A 21831-nucleotide genomic window follows, 5' to 3' on the forward strand; every position below is an offset into this window, starting at 1 on the left:
GCATTTAGGCTTGCTATCTAAGGATTCACGTTGAGAACAGCCCCATTGGGTAAGGTATACTATACAAACATATTAGTAAATCCTATACTATACAAGCATAGTAGTAAATCCTAGGGATTTATTTAGACGGGAACACATGTTAATTTTCTTCCATTAATAGTTATTTTATTGCAGAGCCCTTTTGTGGACTTATTTTTCTAGTAGAGACTCAAAGCTGCGTTAATTTTGAGTGTAATAATCAGTATTGGACTTGAAATTGTAGAATTTGAAGCATGAAAGCAATTTGTGAACAATATAAGTGTGTGCTACTGGTAATACCCTCATAAATAGGAATTGCTTTGGATACAAACCATATGGCTAATGTATATGTTCTTAGACCTATTACAGTTAAAGCACAAATCATGGTTACAAAATTTATAGGAGAAAATGAGGGCCTTCCACTGGTTTAGTCGCCTGCCGCTATACACAGTCTCCCACCACCATACATTCGATTTACAAAATATATCGAAAACACAGTTTTTATATGGTGTAAGGCCTGACAACAATACGGTAGAGGTACCACCCTTATATTAGATAGAACAGCATCTCACTTTTTGAGAAGCTTCTGTTGAATCAAATATGAAGGTTGGTACCTCCACCGTACAAGCCTAAGGCCTTACACCCCCAAAACACAAATCATCTTATTTTTTCTTTCCTATATAATTTGACATGAAATTGTATAGTTCGAATCACAAAAACAGGTTGTGAAGAGCATAAGATATGTGCTACTGGTTATACCTTACAGAATTTCTTCGATCACTACTTTTATATGCTTGTCATGCTTAGCAATGTTCCCGACTATTAAGCAAAGAAGTGTCCCATTGTGCTGTACATTTGATGGGGTGAGTTCTTGATGTGTATTTGTGGATTAGGATCCCTTTTAGGGCCCGTTTGGATGCCGAGAAGATTTTGATTTTGATTTCTCACATTTGCAGCCCTTTTTGTGTTGTGATTTGGATCCGGATCAAATCCATTCATTTCCAAATCAGAAACTGACAGTGAAAAACTATCAGATTTCCAAATATGCTGTGGAAATCCTCTGGCAGTTTCCTTCACCCTCTTTGCTCATCAACCTCTCCCCCAGTAGGACCCCATTCCCTCTCTGTCTCCCTCAACATGAGGTAGCAGATCTATTCGTTTTGTATTCAAAACTCAATTCTAAATCCAAATACAAAATATGAGGTATCCAAACGGGCCCTTACAGTATTTCAGGAATCTATTCTTGACTAGTATGGGGGATTAGGATTCCTTTTATGGTATTTCGTGAATCTAAGAGGTGGTGGAACTTGCTCTTCTTATTTTTAACATTGAATATGATTTTTCGGCAGGTATTTCGAAAAAAATCTGCACGTTATCTTCTATTGTTCTTTATTATTTACACAGTTTATCCGAGAATTGTGAAACACCCTTGCGGGTCCATATCTCAGCATATGATCCGATATCTTCATACTTGATTTTTGAATTTGCATGTGAAAAGAATTAATAGTGTCATTATCAGCTCAAAAAAATAGATAATATAAAAGTATGCAGTTAGCAAGTATTGTTCTAGAAAGGAAAGATGCAAATGCTTTAGATTCAGCTCCGATATCAGGTCCTTTTTAAGTTGATTGAGATGAACTTCCTACCTTATTGTTCCATTCTATTGAAAAATGTAGCACTCATAAGTTCCAAATCTATTTCAGTCCCTTTTTAAAATTTAATGAAGAAATCTATAATGCGGGAACATTTGCCACAAGTCTCTCATAGTTTCATTCACTTTTTCCATTATCGCACGGGTTCACACACACACATATGGGATTTGCTAGGGACCATCACTAAAGGTGGCACACCGTGGGGACCCACACATTTGGTTGCCGATTTCTTGGATGAGAGAGATGGGCTTAGAGCCAGAATTCGTCTATGCCGGCGTCCGTGAACAAGAGAAATGAGCTTAGTGCGAGTCATAGGCTTCACTATAACTCGTCAACTCCGGCCTCCGTCAACAATTATTTCTTAGAACTTCGTGAGTTTCCGCTGACACCCACTATCTTGCTCTGAACACCCATTCTCCTCATCATTCCTATCACATGAAAAAAATCTCAATATTTGAAGGGAAAATATATGAAGATACATCTTCTGTCAAGATTAACCCAAATAGCCCAAGTAATATTAAAAAGTATACTAAAGTTGGAGCATGTTTGTTAGTTTATTAAATAATATGGGCACTTCTGGTAAAAAAAATGCATCTTTGAAAAGAAGATAGAATAGAGAGGGAAATCTACGTCACACACATTTCTTCTTTGCATTTCTCTTATTAAAATAAATCAAATCATAAACATAAATGTTTTCACGAAAATTATGGGTATTTTGTTCATTTAGGCACTATTTTGAGAAGCCAAATGATACAGGCATGAAGACAACTTGTCACATATGCTTTAACCGGCTGTTAAAGGCGGTACAAAGCTATTTGGGAAATGTAAAACTGGTTAAGCATATAGGACAAGGTGAGATTATGCATATTATTAAAACACGGTTGTGCTGATATTGTTTTCCTTTGATAATTGATTTTGAGTACAAAATTGTTGTACTCAAAATTAGATGTCGTGTTACGAGGGTAAGTTTCTAGACATTTTATCATTGAGTTTGATGTGATGGAATTACAGTTTTTTTCCATAACTAGCTTTTGCATAGGATGAGACACATAGCCCATGGAAAGAATTGTTATTCAATTTTATCCCTACAGATGTATAGCTGAATCCAAATGAAGATCCCGCAACAAAGAATGAAATGTCAATCCATGATGGCATCTCGATACTCAAAATTACATGTCGTTACGAGGTAAGTTTATAGTCATTTTATCAATGAGTTTTATGTGATGGAATGACAGCTAAGAATGTATCTATTAATAAATTCACCCACCCACCCCTATTTATTCTTATTTACTCACCCGTGTAGAATCTTCAAAAATTTCTGCAATTAGCAGTCTATTACATCTCCCATAATCGCATCTAACCATACTTTTATTCCGTTACAATTGTATTTTCACACCCCAATCAATATCATTTATAATAGGAAACAAATCTAATAGATATATATGGACAAATCCTCTCCCTCTCCCTCCTCCACCCCCCCCCCCCCCCCCCCCCCCCACCCACCCACACACACACACACACACAAAAAAAAACTAATCGCATCTAACCATACTATAATTAATCCGTTACAATTGTATTTTCACACCCCAATTGATATCATTTATAACAAGAAACAAATATAATCGATATGGATGAATCCTCTCTCCCTCTAAAAGCCATATGTTGCCTCCATGGCGCTATATTCTCCTTCCTCTTCAAATCCACCGTTACATGCTAAATGACCTCCATCAATCATTCTTCAAAAATGCCTCACCCACCATAACTACACCTAACCTCAACACATTCACCATTGTTTGCATTGAATGAATTACAACCTCTATATGATAAGATACGATGGAACCAAGAATCCTTCCACTTCTATTCCACTACTTATTTCATGTGTCATTCACACCTCGTTTTGTAATGGTTAGAGGGCTGAGGTGGACACCCTCTCCTTCCTCCACAGTCCTATGTGTCTGCCACTTCAGCACCTCCAACAGCTTAAGAACGTATCTATTATTAAATTCACGCACCCCCACCCCCGCCCATTTATTCTTATTTACCCACCCGTTTCCAATCTTCAAAAATTCCTGCAATTAACAGTCTATTAAATCTCCCATAATCGCAAAAAAAGAGAATAGAACATAGAAATAAAATGAACTAAATTAGAATTGGCAACATATTTTTGACAAACTTTAGAAGTTTCCACAAATAGATTAGAAGAGTACCTTGAACATCCAATAGAGACGTGTGATGTTTATTAGAGGAGTACCTTGAACATACAATAGAGACGCGTGATGTTTATTAGAGGAGCACCTTTGGAGTTCCCCTGATTTAGGAATCATCAAAGCATTAAAACACTGAACTTTTTATTATTGGTGTCTCGTGATGTTTATTAGAGTAATTTCCTATTCAAATAACCCCTACTAATTTCACCCAAGATGCAATAAAGAAAGCACAACCCATTTCTACATAATTCCATCCACCCGTACCCTTCGAAATCTAATACTCAATATTAATTGATATTAATCAAAGATCGATATTTATGAATTTCTTTTTAAACCCAACCCCGTCCGTTAGGTTTGACTCAACCGAAGTTTTTATAGATATATTACATTACTTTTCCTATTACTAACGTTTCCTCTTCGACACCCACATCCGGTATAATAAGGGTCTCCATGGAGCTGTGTTGAAACGAGTATGTCCTCTTCGCCTCCAAGAAAATAGGAGGTCTCTTTCCAGCACCTGTCGCTGCCTTACCCAAAAGCATTCCGACGACTTATTGGGCACCCAAAAAGGTTTGAGAACGCCTAGAAATTTCGGCAAAGGGGCACACTCTGTGAAGATCCTCAAAACTGAACGACTCCTTCTCGATGTCGACAGAAACAAGTGGCAAATTTCCAATCACTCCGAAGAAATGATCAGATGCAATATGCATATTGCTACTATGCGGGGATTCCGGCATGACGGAGTCTGACAATGTGTCGAACTCTTTCCCTTCCAGAAATTGATAGGTAAAAAGAAAGAAAACCGCCCTTAAACCAGAAATGTCATTCTTCTCCTTCCAGTACTTGCAAGTCCTGCAAACATGGCCAACCTCGAAGATATCTTGGAGCTTCAAGTTGGCGAGTTCGTTGTTTGTTATTGCATTCCGTTTAGGGAGGGGGGGAGGTTTTTTTGCGTATCAGAGAGAGAAGGGAAAGAGTGTACAGATTCCAAAGGTGAAAAAAAAGAAAATGGTCGTCGGTGGGATGCATCCAGGAAATCTCCTCTATTTTGCTTTTTTTTTCATTTCTATTCGGCCAATGTATGTTGATTTTTACCAAATATTTAGGTTGAGCAGACCAAACTTATTTTTCAGAGAAAACAAATATCTATGATTTTTATGATTTTACGGGTTTTCTGCACTGTTTGAATTTGAACCATCCTGAAACCTCTCTGTCCTGGAGTTTTGTCCGACTCTTATTCCTCACATAATCTATACTATGCCAAATGATATTTCTACCACCGTTCTCTGAATTCACGCGAAGCAAAAAGGTTCTAAAAATGCAGTCATTTTTACGAAAATACATAAGTTGATGACAATGCTGGAAAGTGGTAGAAGCATGACCTAATGTGTACCATGTATACATACCTTTGTCACATGTGCATGTGGAGCTAAACCCAAAGACATGTAGACATGTTTGTGAAAAGTTCTAACTGCATCCTAAATGTACATACACAAGCATGTAATTGTGATGGGTATATGTAATCTTCTGAAAAAGAATTAAGTACACAAGTGAGGGCACTTAAATGTATTGTTGCATAACAAATATGATCGTGGGGAATTAGACGTCAATGCATTCCAAGCACAGCTTGCGTCCCACATAAGGGCCTGTTGATCTAGTGGACCACGATTATGAGATGTCTGTGAGAGCTTAAGGCCTACTAAAATCAAAGATTTAGCTTCTATAGAAGGAACTTAAATGTGAACCAACATATCAATGAGCTAGGATCAACCCAGTGCTAACAACAATGGGCCGGAATTGTTCGCCTGTTGTGTATCAAATGACCCGATCACATTCACTTCGAACACATAGGTTGCAAAAAAGATATGTTTAGAAGAGAGACAAATGACCTCTTTAAGCACCTCTTAACATTATTTGAAGCTAAATGTACAGTTACCCCCACATAATCAGATGATCTAAACCATTCATGTTTGCTGATGTTCCTTGTTTCCATGTTTTTTTTAAGCTTCATTTGATTGTGACGCTTTTGAATTCATCCAAACATTTGTGACTTACTGCCACGTCAAGATCTTAATTTCCCTGAGAAAGGTCCCTGGTAGCAAAGACCCTTACAACAACCGCATTTAAGAAAACAAAACCAACAAAATCCAATCAGCAATCAGGTCTGGGATCCTAGCTCATTGATATGTTAGTTCAATGATCTAGGAGGGGGTGAAGTGCTTGGTGAGTTGGTTATGATTTTTCCTGAAGAAAATGGGCAGGTAATGGGCTTAATTGTATTTTTCTGATATCATTGATTTAGCTCTACAGGAGATGGTTCTAAAAGCATAAATCCTTAGATGGGTTTTTTATTTTCATGGCTAATATTTGTGTTGTAAAGGAGAATCTATTTTTCTTGATTCTTTTCTTGCTTTTTATAGGATGTCTCGGGAACCATGGAGGAGAAGGTTCGATAATTGTTTGATGAAGATAATTTTCTTCCTTACAATCTGAGGGGTGTTTCTGAAACCATGGGAAGATTTCTATAGTCGGTCTTTCCTTTTTCCACTTTTCAAATTGTTTTTTTTTTTTTTTCTTATTTTTCTGTTGGAAATTTTAAAAAATCTGAAAAATCAAAAGTGCTTTTGCGTTGTCTTTAAAATTTAGAGGGAAATATTCAAAATTTGATTTCCCTTTTATTTCAAAAGCTAGTGACTTTTGAGTGCTTTTTTAGGTTTAAATGAAAAATAAATAAATCTTTTTAATGCCTAAAACAGTTTCCATTTTACCCCATTAATTGCTAAACGTTTGTTTTTTAATGGCACCACAAACGGTTATGATAATAACACCTATTAAAGTTGCAAAACCGTTTCATCTCTAACGGTCACAGATATGAATGTTGGAAGAGAAACGTTTCATCCCGATTGGGTTATGACAAAGGTCTTGGGAAACATTAACCTAATTTTTTTACTGCGATTTTTAAAATCTTATTTATTTGTATTTTTTTCATTCTTCGCTATAGGACAATCCAAAACCAACCTGGCTGGATTTTGGAAATCAAGTTAGATGGTTTGAATTAGGGTTGAGAGATTTAGAGGCAGTTTGGGTTAGGGTTGAGCCTTCCCGACTAGAGGTTCATAATGGGTCGGATTAGGATTGAGATAATGCAACCTTGGGTTAGGCTAGGGTTGCAGTAATTGCCTTTTATTGCTGATAGTAAAAGTGGATTTTGCAGGCAAGCCTTCTTTCAGAATTAGGGTTAGATGGGTTGTCTTTTATTATTTATAGAGCATTAATTATTAGAGCTCCAACTGTGCTCAAAATTAGAATAAAAGATTTTTAGAAGGAATGCATGATATCTAGTTAATAATGAACTCCTAATTAAAATAATCTTATCGAGACTAATGCACGTATCCAAAGAGGCCCTAGTATTCTTAGCATTAGCATTGATGTGAAGGTTTTATTATACAGATAATATTAAAAAGAAAAAAAGAAATCTACCCTACTCCATCCACATATAAAAGCGCAAAGAAGTTTAGATTCGTACCTCTTTTTCCTATATCACCTGATCCATTCAACATGTTATTCCTGTCAATTGGAATTTACATATAAGCACCAGGAAACAAAAAAGACAATGGTATTTTCATCTCTTATTTCAGTTACTTCTACCATCTCTCTTTTACTCAAACTCGTTTGTTAGAGCTTCAATTAACTAGTTAGAATGAATGAAGGAATTTTAAGAGAGCAGCGAAAGAATAAAAAAAATGATTGGCATGGCCAATTGTATTTATATAATATTATTAATGGAAAGTGATATTTCCACACTCTTTTCATTTTCATGCTTTCTGTTAGGTAGAAACAAAAGGGTGAAGATAGGATTTACTCTCATGTAAGCTTGCTTAGAATGAAAAATATTAGATGGTCATTAAAGCATATCTGCATGTAATTAATCCTGACATAAGGTAACAGTGTGATGTGTGATGTGAAACCATCTAAGCTAAACTCCAAATCTAGAGAGATGTGATATGAAACTACATGTGATGGGTTTCCTTTTCAAAATTTAGAGGGAAATAATATGATTGTGTTTGCTTTAGTAGGAAGAGCCGACATCCGATTGTTCAGAGATGGGAGGCTCCGCCTATTGAAATGTTCAAAATTAACTTTGATGGGTAGAGTATTGGGAACCCGGGCCCGGCCGGTGTTGGTGGGTTGTGTCGGGATGCTTGTGGTGAAGTTATATGGGCTTTTGCCGGCCCTCTTGGAGTTTGTGATGCCTCGGAGGCCGAGGTGAGGGCGGTTTATCATGGCATAAAAAGGCTTGAGAGAGATAGCATGGATACCACTATTGTGGAGGGAGATTCTTTGAATGTGATTAAATGGTTGAAGGGGTTGGTGTCGCCTCCTTGGAGATTTTCTTCTATTTTTGATGAAATAGATGATTTAATTGCAGGCTCATCTATTGTTTTCAATCATGTTCGGCGATCTGCTAATGGGGAGGCGGACTCCTTGGCTAGAAGTGGGGTTAGGAGGTTGGAGTTGGAGTGGTTTGACTTCCTCCCTCCCTGAGATTTGTCTTTCTTGTTATTGTTGTTTTATTTTCTTGTAATTTTGGTTGAGACCCACCTCGGTCCCCTTCCTTTTTAATGAATTCATCTTGCCATTTCAAAAAAAAAAAAAAAAATATGATTGTGATCAGTTTAGTAGAATATCATCATAAACTGAAGGTTCTTTTAGATAAAAATTGAATATGGTTGGTTCAAATTATCTTTTTTAGTGTGTGAAAAGGGATTTGCTAGGGACTTTCACATAAAGGCATTTGTGATCTGTTTTTCTAACTTGGGTTCTTCCCCAATCTCATGAAAAAATTTCTACAAAAATTATTTTTTCCTCCGCGATTGGAACTTAGATATTGAAAGACTCTGTGGACAAAAACAAATAAATAAATAATTGAAAATGGGCTAAAAACAAATAAAGTAAAAGAAGGGGAAAAATGAAGGTGAATCCAAGAATCGATTAAACTCTTACCATCTGAAGAGAACTCCACCATCGTTTTTTCTTCCTCATCTCCTCTTTTCTTCTCTTTTTTCTCTCAACCCTAATCTCGAATAAGAAAAGAGGTGGTGAACTTATCAGCTTATAGTATTCTCAACGACAGTGATATTTCCACCCCCTTTCAACATTTTCACGATTTTCTAGGTACCGACAAAAAAGGTGTGGAGATATAATTTTTCCTTAGAATCAAAAGTATTGGACCCCATGCAGCGGACCAGCTGTCGTTAATCTGCTCACCATTTAGAGTTATTTTTCACGAAAGATTAAGAAAGGGAGATGATATTTTCACCCTCCGTGAAGTACGCATGCACCCCCCTTATAACTTGAACTGTGGGCAACTTTAACGCTTTTTGACGTCAAATCACGTAAAAAAATTCATTGGATGGCCCCATTTGTAAATAGGCCATTCCTGAAAAATCATCTCCATATGATAATCTTAACTCGTGAAATTTAAAATTCCAAAAAATTAAAGTATGTGAACCAAACCATAAAATTTAAAATTTCAGAAAACATATTTTGCAGAAAACTTTCTTGAAAAGTTCTACTTTTAAAGAAAGAATGGATATGATGCACCAATACGAAGCTTTAAAACACTGTGGTCAGATGAGAGAGCTTTTGACATGGAGAAGAAAGGGGCCATGCCAGTTTGCCATTTCAGGTCCGATGAAGAAGCAGCTATTTCTAATAATGCCTGATGAGAGTGATGCCAACTACTTATCTGATTTTTAATTATTCATCTTCTAATTAGCTATTACCTAGCTAGTCAGAAAAATGGATATTGGGTAGCAAACTTTCTTACCATTGCCTAGGATTCTTTCCTATTAATTATGCAGGTAAGAAGGAGATTTAGCTAGGACTCTTATCGAGTGTGAATGTTGCATATCACCTCTTATGATTAAAAAAAGTTGAAATTTTCTATTTTGAAGAAAATGAAAAATCATCTATTTCTCTCTATATTCTTCATATTCTCCAGTGTTCTTGAGACTATCCATAGATATGGGAATATTTTAGTCTCTTTTACAAGTGTCGTATAAGGGAAAGATCCTAAACAAGTGTGCCATCTTTGAGCAAGTCACCAAGTGTCGTAATAGGAAAAGTTCCTGGAAAATTATGTTATCTTAGAGAAAAGACTTTAGAATGGAACCATTTCGACTTTTTTCGTCAAGGTGGCGTGGCGTCATACAATGAAATTTTGCCATGCTAACTAGTTGTCTGCTAAATTTTTAATTCAATTTTAAAATCTAGAAGTTATTTTTTTGTTTTCTTTCTATTTTTGCAATACTCCAATCCAAAACCAACCTGGCCCAATTTTGAAAATCGGGTTAGATGGGTTGTACTAGGGTTGAGAGATTTAGAGGCGGGTTAGGTTACGGTTTACCCTTCACAATCCGAGCTTCATATTGGGTCGGGTTAGGGTTGAGATAATGCTATGTTGGGTTGGGTTTGGGATGAGGTAATTGTCTTTTATTGCTGATGGTAAAAGTAGATTTTAAGTGAGCAATCTCAAGCTCAAAGCCCTCTTTTGGAACGGTTTAGATGGGTTACCTTTTATTGTTTATAAAGCATTGATTATTAGTGCTCCAATTATATTCAAAATTAGAAAATTGAAATAGAAGACTTATACGAGGGATAAATGTTATCTAGTTAATAATTAACTCCTAATTAAAGTCATTATTTACAAATAAGATTAACTTAAAATAATCTGATACATAAATAAAGACTATTGTAGATAAATAAAGACTAATGCACGATGCACCCAAAGAGGCCCTAGTACTCTATTTACGCTTGTATAAAGGTTTTATTATTCAATTAATGCAAAATAAAAGCAAAGAAATCTATCTATTCCAAATTTAGAAGAGGAAAGATGTCATGACCCACGCCCCAAGATCCGAAAATCCCATGGTGTGGTGCCGTTCAAAAGTGTTTCCATATATTGGGGTTCAGAGTACTACATTTTTTTTCTTTCAATGAATTCCAATGAATGTACGATCAAATATCACTAAGATTACTTCCATTCATGTATTCAATAGTTACATACATCCCAAAAAGAATATTACATATTTCCTCTTTCTTTCAACCATAACATGATCACATATTTACATTATACACATTACCTGTTGACACAGATGCAACAAAAACAGCTCTACAAAGCTTACTCCAAGATCCTCAGTGATCCCTATCCCTTTCTGGAGACTCAACCTCTATAAAAACAGTTCTTTAACTAGAATGAGCAAAACAGCTCAGCAAGTCACTAAGTTAAGCCCTATGAGTACATAAATGCCCTACTAATGATGCAAAGCGACTTATAACATGTTAGCACTCAATTATACAAAGATCATAACAATATTTGGCAATGTATGAGACATATCACTTCTAAACATTTCCTATTTCACAGTATATAGGTTCATGGCCAAACAATGCTCAGTAGAATCATAAAAACAATAAATCACAGGTGTAATCCCTCACGGGGCAAACATATTTAAAACAAAGCTCAAGAGTTACCAAATAGCTTATATAGATAACCAAATCCGGATGGGTCCAATAACAGAGGACTTGCACAAGCCACGAACCCCAATGACCTTATGGTGGGGACAATCAGATGATACCTTGATGAAGGACCCAACAAAGGCGACCAATAATCAGATCACCTTACTGGAGGAGCCAATCAAGGCGACCAATAATCAGATGACATCTTACTGGATGACCGACAAATAATCAATTCATTGACAATATTCAACATTGCATTACAATCAATGGAGTCTCAATATAATAAATAATAGAATTTCTAATTTTTAATGAATCATGTAATGTATAAGTATTGGGAACATGCTCTATACAATATGGATCACAGAAGAAAGCATAACTTTCTAATCCCATAGAAATCTATTTGGATTTACCTTTGTAAATAGCATGCTTCAGTATTTTAATTTCAGCTCTCAAATTACTTCAATTTTCTTAGTACAGTTAGTTTCACTCAATAGTAGACTTCAAGAGCTTTGAATAGGAGCAAATTTCACTAAATTTGGATTTAAATCGACAAAGTTGTGGTCATTAAAAGTTAGACCAAATTTCCACCATTTCTGCAGATTTTATGCCATAATCTGTTTCATGTAAACTAACAAGTTTCGTCATTTCTACATATTTTTATGCCATAAACAGTTTCCACGTAAATTGGCAAGTTCATCATTTCTGCAGATTTTATGCCATAAACAGTTTCCACGTAAACTGGCAAGTTCCATCATTTCTGCGGTTTTATGCTCTAAATAGTTTCCACGTAAGCGGGTAAGTTTCATCATTTCTGCAGATTTTATGCCATAAACAATTTCCATATAAATTGGTAAGTTTCACCATTTCTCTAGATTTTATGCCACAAATACCGTCCAAGTAAATTGTAAAATTTCACCATTTCTACATATTTTTCACATACACTGACATGTTTCACTCTTTCTGCCATAACTCTCAAAACGCTAGGAATTTTTTAGTGTCATTTCTTCCGTTAGAAAGTAGACTTCGAAAGCATCTATTTGAGTATAAATTTCACTAATTGATTCACCTAAGGCACCTATTTGTAGGGTCCTAGGAGCAAGCCAAGAGTATCCATTAATGGATTAAACAAAAAGTCACCAGTAATGAAAGAACTCAAAGGACACCTAGGGTAAGCCAAGAGTCTCCATTAATGGATTAAACCAAAGGTCACCATTAATGAAAGAACTCAAAGGACAACATAGTTAATCCAAAAGTCACCATCAATGGTGAATATGAAGAATTTTGCATGCAAAATAGCCATCTCTTTGTTTTGTTCATTCTAGCTTCTCTCTTTCACTCAACCTCATTTGTTAGTGCTTCAATTAACTAGTTAGAATGAATGACAAAAGTCTAAGAGAGCAGTGAAAGCATAAAAAATGGATGGCAAAGCCAAATGTCTCTCTGTAAGCATGCGCTTTTTAAATTCTGCATTTTCCACCCCTTTGAAAAGTCAATAAAAGGAAGCCCTATTCACCCTTCATATTTACATCCTCTACCCCCTTCTCTTAAGCATAGAAAAACACAAGAAACTCTTTGAATTTACAACATCATGCCTTCAACCATAAAGACAAAAACTCCTCTTTCCTTACTCGTTTTCTCCCTACAAATCTCATATCCAATTTCCCACCCTAAATCCTTCCCTATATAGCCAAATCTCGTTAAAATCCCCCGAATCCCGCCTTATATTTTTTATCCCTCAAGAAAATCCCGAAAAATCCTGTGTTTACACCTTGATTTTCAAAAAAAGAAGAAAAAATAGCATCAAAATCCTTTGACAGATTCGCCATAGCGGCTCTCTTACCTCATCTTTTCTCTATAAATAGGCTCACCAAGAGCCTTCTTAGACACAACATTCCCACATGAAAAAACCACAAGCAACAAGATCTCTCTTCTTTCAAGCATTTTCTCCACTTTTCCTCTTTATTTCTCTTCATTTTCTTCATTTTCAACAATCGGGCCAGCAACTAGACACCATCTCAAAGTTTTCCAACAGGCTCACATGACCCACCATTTCCTCCTCTCTTCACCCCAGCGTGAAACACACGGTTCGGCATTCGACTTTGTAAACGGTGAAGGCCTCAACCTTTGATTTTATTTATCTTATCAACTTATTCATGATCGGTTTACACTGATTTACCATTTTATTTGTGACTCATTATTTACATTGATTTCATTCAGATTGTTTGTACTAATTTCATCATCATATTCAGGATCTGTTTGTATTGATTTCATTCCCTTACTTACGATTCATCTGTGCCGATTTCATTTATTTATGAAGATTAGAATCAAATCATCTATTTTCTATGAAACAATTCAAAATTGTATATTTTGTCATTAAAACAAACAAGCCTGACTTAACTCTGTTTTATTACATTTGCTTTTAAAACATATTTTCACATTTTCCAATATATTGGTGGAATGAAACTATGAACTACAGTCCTTACAAATTCGGTGTATTAAATTCATACCCAATTCCTCACACTTGATTCAAATTTCTCTCCCGTTAATAAATTCAAATTCAAATATTTAATTGTTTGAATTTTATTATTTTTTAGTCTTTATATTAGATTATTAATGGAAAGTGATTTTCCAGCATTTATTCAACTCTATTTTCATGTAAAAAAAATTCTCGAATTGAAAATTGTCATTGTTATAATAGAAATTGTAAGTATACTAACCAGCTACCTTGATCTGCTTACAGGTTGTGACAGTCCATTTGTTGCGGATGCTATTGCATATCAATACATAAATCCCATTTTGAACCAGTTACATCCATACTTACTGGACAGTTAACTGAAATTGGCTATGCCTGTTACTGAAATTTCAGTTGTCACTGCCCGAATCATAGACTCCAAGCTGATCACCCTGGAAACCCGTGGTACACAAAATAAATCAAACAAAACCCAGTAAAGAAAAAAAACGCAATCAAATGTATCAAAAAAATATTTCTCTACCGAAGCACCCCAGGATCTAGAACTTTCAGCACCATCTTTCCTTCCCGACTGCTCGCGAGCTCGAGACCCCTTACTTTCACCCTACCAAAAGCATAACCTAGACCAGATAAATTTTTATTTCTCCAAAAAAATAGAGAAAAAGAAAAAAGTGCACATATCTCCAAAAGAAATTGCAGAAATGTCAGAAGAAAGTTACCTCAGTCTATTGATCCGATAGCTAAAGAGCACCCGCCAAAATAAGAAATCAATAAATCAAAATATCATCCCTATCTAAGTAACCAGAAAAATAAATGAAAATGAATATCTAAGAGATGAATAAAAAAAAAACAAATGACACTACTTACATCTCTATAGCGCTGTAAATAAACCCTCAAAGGCTCGATATAGTCCACGAATCCTAAAGTTACCATTGCCTCCAACGAATCCTAAAGTTACCATTGCCTCCAACAAATCATCTCTGTTGATCGTTTGACGCCTCTCTCTCTCAACGGAGATGATTTGTTGGAGGCAATGACAACGTTAGGATTCGTGTACTATATCGAGCCTCTAAAGGTTTATTTACAGCACTATAGAGAGGTAAGTAGTGTCATTTGTTTTCATTTTATTCATCTCTTAGATATTCATTTCCATTTTTTTTCTGGTTACTTAAGTAGGGATGATAATTTTGATTTATTGATTTTTTATTTTTTATTTTTGGGGGTGCTCTTTGGCTATCGGGTCTATAGACTGAGGCAACTTGCTTCGGTCATTTCTTCAATTTCTTGTGGAGCTTTGTGCACTTTTTCTTTTTCTCTATTTTTTTTGGAGAGATGAAAATTTATCTGGTTTGGGGTTATTCTTTTGGTAGGGCAAAAGTAAGGGGTCTCGAGTTCGTGAGCAGTCGGGAAGGAAATATGGTGCCGAAAGTTCTGGATCCTCGGGCGCTTCGGTAGAGAAATATTGTTTTGATACATTTGATTGCGTTTTTTTTTCTTTACTGGGTTTTGTTTGATTTATTTTGTGTACCCCGGGTTTCCAGGGTGAACCTCATTGTTAAAGATGACTACAATCCTTGTATTTAGGTACAAATACTCAGAGATGATATGGTAGACAGTTCCTTTACGAAGTTTTAGTGAGAGAAACTGATCTAACTTCCTTAATCGGGGAGAGGTTGCTGTCGATCATAAACCCATTGGTATGATTGTAATCTCCGGCCACTTCAACACCATCAAACTAGGAGATCTTTATCATCTCTATTAAAAGATGGTGATACTGGAGTCTTCGCCACTTTATGGATTTAATCTCAGCTGCAACATAAACGGAGAAAACATCTCTGTTTGAGTCAAATATGTGACACAGAATTCATGAAACCCCTCAATCCCTCATAATTCCAAGATTGTGAAACAGGTTGCTATTTGGTATTTGTACAATTTGGAGGAACTGAATGCTGTAGTGAGTCAAATGCAACTTACATGGACGTTAGTTACAGAATTCTGATCACTTCATCTTGAGTTCCTCTCTTAATTCACATTAAATTTGGAAGCCCAAGGCACAATGATTGACTCAAGCCAATGGCTCACTAATCCAATGTTTATTTGACAAGTTACCAATTAGGATAGCCAGGGAGTTGTAAGGGCAGCAACACATGTGAGCATTCACAAACTTTTGTCAAGGCTAGGGAACCCCTTAGATAGGAATTTGATCTAATCTGGGCCAGTTTTTGCAATACCATCGGTTAGCTCAGATTAAAAAAATTCAGCTTAAGCACTACTAGTGTGAGTATCTTTCAGCCACTTTTAAAAGAACCTCACTAGCTTATCCAAACCTCATTGAGGATGTGCATACCTGGAATATAATGTGGAAAAACGAACATATTAGAGCATTGTCAATCTGCTATTGATGTGACGTTCCTATTCAGTTGAGAGATCACAATAAATCCCCATAGCTCTGTACTTTAAAATTAACTGAGATGAGTACTTTTCTTTTGATCTTCTTACTAGCTCTTAAATAACTTGATATATCCAGAGCTGAATTCTATTATGAAGATTTTGATTCAAACCAATTTGTTGATCATATAATGGAATCGCAGCAATTAGCACACCTTTTACTAACCTTCAAGGCAACTGAACTCTGGTAAGAGTTTTACCACGAACATCACTTCAGACTGAAGAAATCAATACACCAAGATAACCCCCCCACCCCCCCACCCCCCCCCCCTCCCTCTCTTGAAGTTAGGGGGAAAATGAAATTGAAAAAATGGGTAACAAAGAAGTAAAAAACTTAGAAACAAAAAACTTCTTTCATGAATTTCGGATCGAAGAATGCAGAGAGTGAGAAATATGTATTCTAAGCATGGCTTAGAAACATGCAATTAAAAATAACCCCCTCTTTTTGGGGCGAAGCTATCCAATGTCGTGCATCAAAATATTCCTTCCATAAAAAATAAATGTTTTGTGTGAAAATTTAGCTGCCCCACATTCACAGTCATTTGTAGGAACTCACTGCTTCTTTTGGTAAGCATATAGTCGATTTTTTTTTTTAGAGTTCTCTTTTCATTTTAATGAGTGTTTTTTTGCCTTCATTAAGCTTAGAATCTATTTATTATTGAAGTACTACTTTTAATTGGATGCCCCTATTTCCTGTGACACCATTATCTTGCTATCCAGTGCATCACATCCAATGATAATTGCCTCCTATTGTTTCCAAAATGAGTCATGTGTTATATTTCTCTTATGCAAAATGTAGTAATTAAAATTAGCTTTCCAAATTCTAATCAATTCATTTGTTCATCGCTTTGGGTTATTGAAACTTCAATCTCACTTATAAATTTGTCAGTAACATCAATCAACTCTATCACACCTGATCAAAGGATGCTGAGCTACTTCCTTCACTTGTGGCTATGATTTCAGGTTAGGTACCAAAAGATTTACTTGTGACTACAAGTTCAAATAGCAAACAAAGCACCTACAGGTATTGTATAAAAAGAAAAGATCACAGGAACAGTGAAGTGCGTGCAGTCTTGGTGTCAGAGGTAGGAAGAAAGGATTCAACGAGTTCCCATTGGGTCTTGGAAGAGAAGCCGGGATTTATTTTATCCGCGGATAGGCTTGCTATCCAAGGATTCACGTTGAGAACAGCCCCATTGTTGACTTTTATGTGAAAAGAAGTCTTTTTGTAATTCAAACTTACAATGGGGTGTTTTTAGTAATTTTATGTATGCTTTTGGGCTTCCCTCCAAAAAGACTAAAGTCATGAGAAAACTTTAGTCCTAGATGGGAAGTGTGAGAGGATGAGAGTGGCCATATATATACTTTCACTCTCTTAACCTTGTAAATGAGCAAGAGGTTATGGGGATCCTACGCGCACGGATCGCCCACTTGGGTCCAGTGGGCTTTTGATCTTACCACACGCGCGCCGCCCAGCCCGGCCCGGCCGGCCGCGCGCGTGGACCTTAGGCTTTTCTTTTTCTATTATTTATTTTTCATTTTAACGGTCAAGAATTTATTTATTTTGTTTTAATTCTTTTTTTACCGTTTGAGATTCCTAATCGTGGTTTAGTGACCGTTTGGAAAACGTCTCTCACGCACTAAAAGAGTGCGACGTTTCATCCTAACGGATCGATTACCTTTCTATATAAATCGGCTTTACAGAAAACAGAAGATTATCCTTGACGGATTCTTCTTCTGCTCTTTCTCTTCTCTGGCTTTCTCTCTGCTTTTCTGCTCAAGGTTTTTGGCAAATATAAGCAAGTTCTTAGGCATCCGGGCTGCGTGAGTGCACACCCCTGGAGCGAGAGTTGTTGTATCCTGGAGGCATACGCCGAGACGCCCATCTGCACCGTTGATTCATCATAGTGGGGGCGAGATTTGCACATAAATTTTCTAACATTCTTAAGGCAAATCTACGATCTGTGATCTGTAATTTTTGGATTTCGATTATTGAAAATTACTCATCATGGCTTCCCAAACCGAAAGACCGGAGAAATTTGACGGATCGGATTTCGGTAGATGGCAGGAAAAAATGCGATTATTTCTGACTTTTCTAAACCTAGACTATATCTTGAAGGATCCTGACTCATTACCTGATGAGGAAGAACCTGCAAGAACTCATCTCACTGAGAAAAGAAAAAGAGATAACTATCTCTGTAAAGGTCATATACTGAGTTGTCTCAGTAATCAATTATTTGATGTATTTTTTAGAATTGAGTCTGCAAAAGTGTTGTGGGAAACTCTAGAGAAGAAATACCTAGTCGAAGCAGCGGGTTCAAAGAAACATTTAATTGGAAAATATTTTCGATATCAGATGATAGATGGAAAATCCATTATGGATCAAGTGAATGAGATCCAATTGATTGTTTCTGACATTCTTGCTAGAGGGATCAAAATAGAAGAACAGATCCAAATTGGTGCAATTATTGAAAAACTACCACCTTCATGGGAGAAATTCCAAGACACATTATTGCATGACAGAAATGATTTTTCTCTTCAAGACTTGTTTGTTTATCTTAGAACTGAAGATGAAAATCGTTTCAGAAAACTGAAATCTAAGGCCTATGAGTTTAACTCCAAGGCAAATCTCACTGAATCTTCATCTGGAAAGAAAACTTTTTCTAAACCTGCATCTGGATCAGGAAAAGATCATTTCAAGAAAAATAATAAGGATTTCAAGAAAAAGAAAGGTAACTGCTTTGTGTGTGGGAAAGCAGGTCACTATGATAAAAACTGTCGGAAAAATGATAAGAAGAAAAACCCTCAAGGAAACATTGCGCCTCAGGCTAATGTGGCTGAAGATCAATATCTGTCGGCCGTAGTATCTGAAGTGAACCTGGTTAGTAACGTGAAGGACTGGTGGGTGGACACTGGTGCCACCAGACACATCTGTAGTGACAGAAGTGTATTTTCTTCCTACGAGCTTGTAGGGGATGGAGAGCAACTTTTCATGGGAAACTCGTCCTCATCTGTTGTGACGGGTAAAGAAACAGTGCTGTTGAAGCTTACATCTGGAACTGCTTTGTGTGTGGGAAAGCAGGTCACTATGATAAAAACTGTCGGAAAAATGATAAGAAGAAAAACCCTCAAGGAAACATTGCGCCTCAGGCTAATGTGGCTGAAGATCAATATCTGTCGGCCGTAGTATCTGAAGTGAACCTGGTTAGTAACGTGAAGGACTGGTGGGTGGACACTGGTGCCACCAGACACATCTGTAGTGACAGAAGTGTATTTTCTTCCTACGAGCTTGTAGGGGATGGAGAGCAGCTTTTCATGGGAAACTCGTCCTCATCTGTTGTGACGGGTAAAGAAACAGTGCTGTTGAAGCTTACATCTGGAAAAGTTCTGAAGCTCTGTGATGTCCTTCATGTACCAGATATAAGAAAGAATCTGGTGTCTGGGTCACTTCTGATCAAGAAAGGATTTAAACTGGTTTTTGAGGCTGATAAATTTGTAATCACTAAAAGTGGTGAATTTGTAGGAAAGGGTTACTCTAGTGAGGGCTTATTCAAACTGAATGTAACTGAGAACATTATGAATAAAGCTTCATCTTCTTCTGCTTATATTACTGATTCTTCTTGTTTATGGCATGGTAGACTAGGTCATATTAAATATGCATCTTTAAAAAAAATGATGACAAGACGGGTTTTTTTTTTGAATGGCAAAATAGATTTCATTAAATAAAAACCGAGACCGAGGAGGTCCCGAAAGAAAGATACAGAAGTACAATCAAGACACCGAAGCCAATATACAAAAGGAAGACACTAGGGAGGAAGACACTAGGGAGGAAGAAAGTCGAAAAACTCGACAATTTTTTTGGAAACCACCTCCATGAGCTAATTTATCTGCCTCGCCATTGGCTGACCACCTCACATGTGAAAAAGAGACCGATGGTGCCCCAATTCTATCCTGAATTTCATCAAAGAAGTCGGCAAATCTCCAAGGCACCGCCTTTGTACCTCGATGCATCTAATAACATTGAGAGAGTCCCCTTCCACCACCACCTTGTTCATATCAACATTAAGGAGCATCTTGATACCATGATGGATGGCTCGTACCTTGTACACATGGCAGTTAATAAAAATAAAGTTTGAAAACATTCAATTGACCATTTTCGTTGTATAATGTCTAGACTCTAGACTCTAGACTCTAGACATTCACATATACTTCTATTGTATTTTATCTCTAAAGTATCTTTCTGCAAGCTATTAGGTGAATGAAACAGAGGGTGAATTTACTGTGGCAAGTAGAAATAGATGTTCACCTGCTATGCCTTGGCCAATGAAGTTCAAAGCATTTAGATCATTCGTGGCAGCATAGATCTCCTTAATTGGAATTTTCTGACAGCCAGACCCTTCAGATACTAACTCCTTGGAATCTGTAGAAGTAAACAAGCCAATGCTCAATTTACTAAGTGTTAAAAGTGGTAAGTTACAGTGGATGAATCTAGGAATGGGAAATGCTATGAAATACCATCTTTTTCTTGTGGAATACTGGATATAGACCATTTTTTGTCGAGTGCGACACGGCCCACACCACAATAATTACCAATATGAAAATCTCTACTAGGCCCCCAACTAGTAGCCACAGACCTATTCATTGCAAAAACTGCCCAGGTTAGAAAAGAGATCAAAATAACTCATATAGAATGAGGTTTTGGTCATCGTTTCGAAGAAGGTTTCAATAAACAATTATTCCATTTCTCTAAAATAACCCAATCTCCATTTGCAGTCACCTATAGGGTAAACAATTTACATCTATACAAAGTTAACTAAAATGCACCAGCATGATATATGATCTTAAAAGCCTCGAACATAATCAACTAAATGAATCATTTAGGGTACGGAGTACAGCCTACTTCGAGACAGTAGAGGCAACAAGAAAATTTGCTATAGGAACGAGACTAGAGCGAAAATGGGCATCCCTCACCAAACCCACCCAGAAACACATGTACACCCTTTTCTAAGCTCTCAACCCTCTTCAGAAAACCTCAAATATTGAATTCAAGACACCCAACTCAACACTCCGATACTACTGAACCACAAGTTCAGAGCAGAAATAAAAGATTCTCACATATTTAAAGACTAGGATTAGCAAAACTGAAATCTATTTTGAGGGCTACAATAAGGAAAAGAAGAATTCCTGAAAATGAGAAGGAAGAGAAGTACCATTCAAAGGACTTGATAACATCAATCTCAGAAGCCATCTTGTTCAAACTTTTGAGTATGTCTTCCACTTGTACCCCTTCCTTGAACTTAACCAGTACTAAATGCTTCAATTCACCCATGGTTGCACTGTCAAGAGGTCCGAGCATATGGGCATTTTATAAAGGTGAAGGCTCCATACATGCTTTCACAATCTCACTACTGCTTTGTTCGACCCCACTGCTTTGTCGGTGCCTTTGCTGAGTAGTAAGGCACCTTGAGGAAATCACTGTTTCATGGACAACATCTCCCACCTGATATTATTTGGCATA

General features: G+C 36.6%; 1 protein-coding gene and 1 long non-coding RNA gene across 2 annotated transcripts; both read right to left on the reverse strand.

Annotated features, from left to right (window-relative positions):
- Positions 1-1689: 1689 nt before the first annotated feature.
- Positions 1690-8970, reverse strand: LOC143884779 (uncharacterized). The gene is made up of 3 exons (XR_013253070.1): positions 8882-8970; positions 7404-7444; positions 1690-2098 (listed from the first exon to the last, which is right to left on the reverse strand). It is a non-coding gene; the product is annotated as an uncharacterized LOC143884779 (long non-coding RNA).
- Positions 8971-15462: 6492 nt separating this feature from the next.
- On the reverse strand, positions 15463-21831 carry LOC143872315 (uncharacterized). Its single transcript, XM_077376729.1, has 4 exons — positions 21524-21831; positions 20829-20947; positions 20620-20733; positions 15463-15674 (listed from the first exon to the last, which is right to left on the reverse strand). The coding sequence occupies exons 1-4, from the start codon at positions 21667-21669 to the stop codon at positions 15601-15603; spliced, it is 453 nt and encodes a 150-aa protein (XP_077232844.1). The 5' UTR covers positions 21670-21831; the 3' UTR covers positions 15463-15600.

The sequence above is a fragment of the Tasmannia lanceolata genome, unplaced genomic scaffold, assembly GCF_043159265.1.
Source record: "Tasmannia lanceolata isolate RefF3 unplaced genomic scaffold, GAP_Taslan_0.1 ptg000002l, whole genome shotgun sequence".
NCBI lineage: Eukaryota > Viridiplantae > Streptophyta > Magnoliopsida > Canellales > Winteraceae > Tasmannia > Tasmannia lanceolata.

What these genes read in the sequence shown, in the direction of transcription:
- LOC143872315 (XM_077376729.1), bottom strand. Translation starts at nt 21,669, where the DNA reads ATGCTCGGACCTCTTGACAGTGCAACCATGGGTGAATTGAAGCATTTA. An exon ending in GTTATCAAGTCCTTTGAATG is followed by an intron (nt 20,948 to 21,523) that starts GTACTTCTCTTC and finishes TGCAATGAATAG; the next exon opens with GTCTGTGGCTACTAGTTGGG. An exon ending in TATTCCACAAGAAAAAGATG is followed by an intron (nt 20,734 to 20,828) that starts GTATTTCATAGC and finishes TTACTTCTACAG; the next exon opens with ATTCCAAGGAGTTAGTATCT.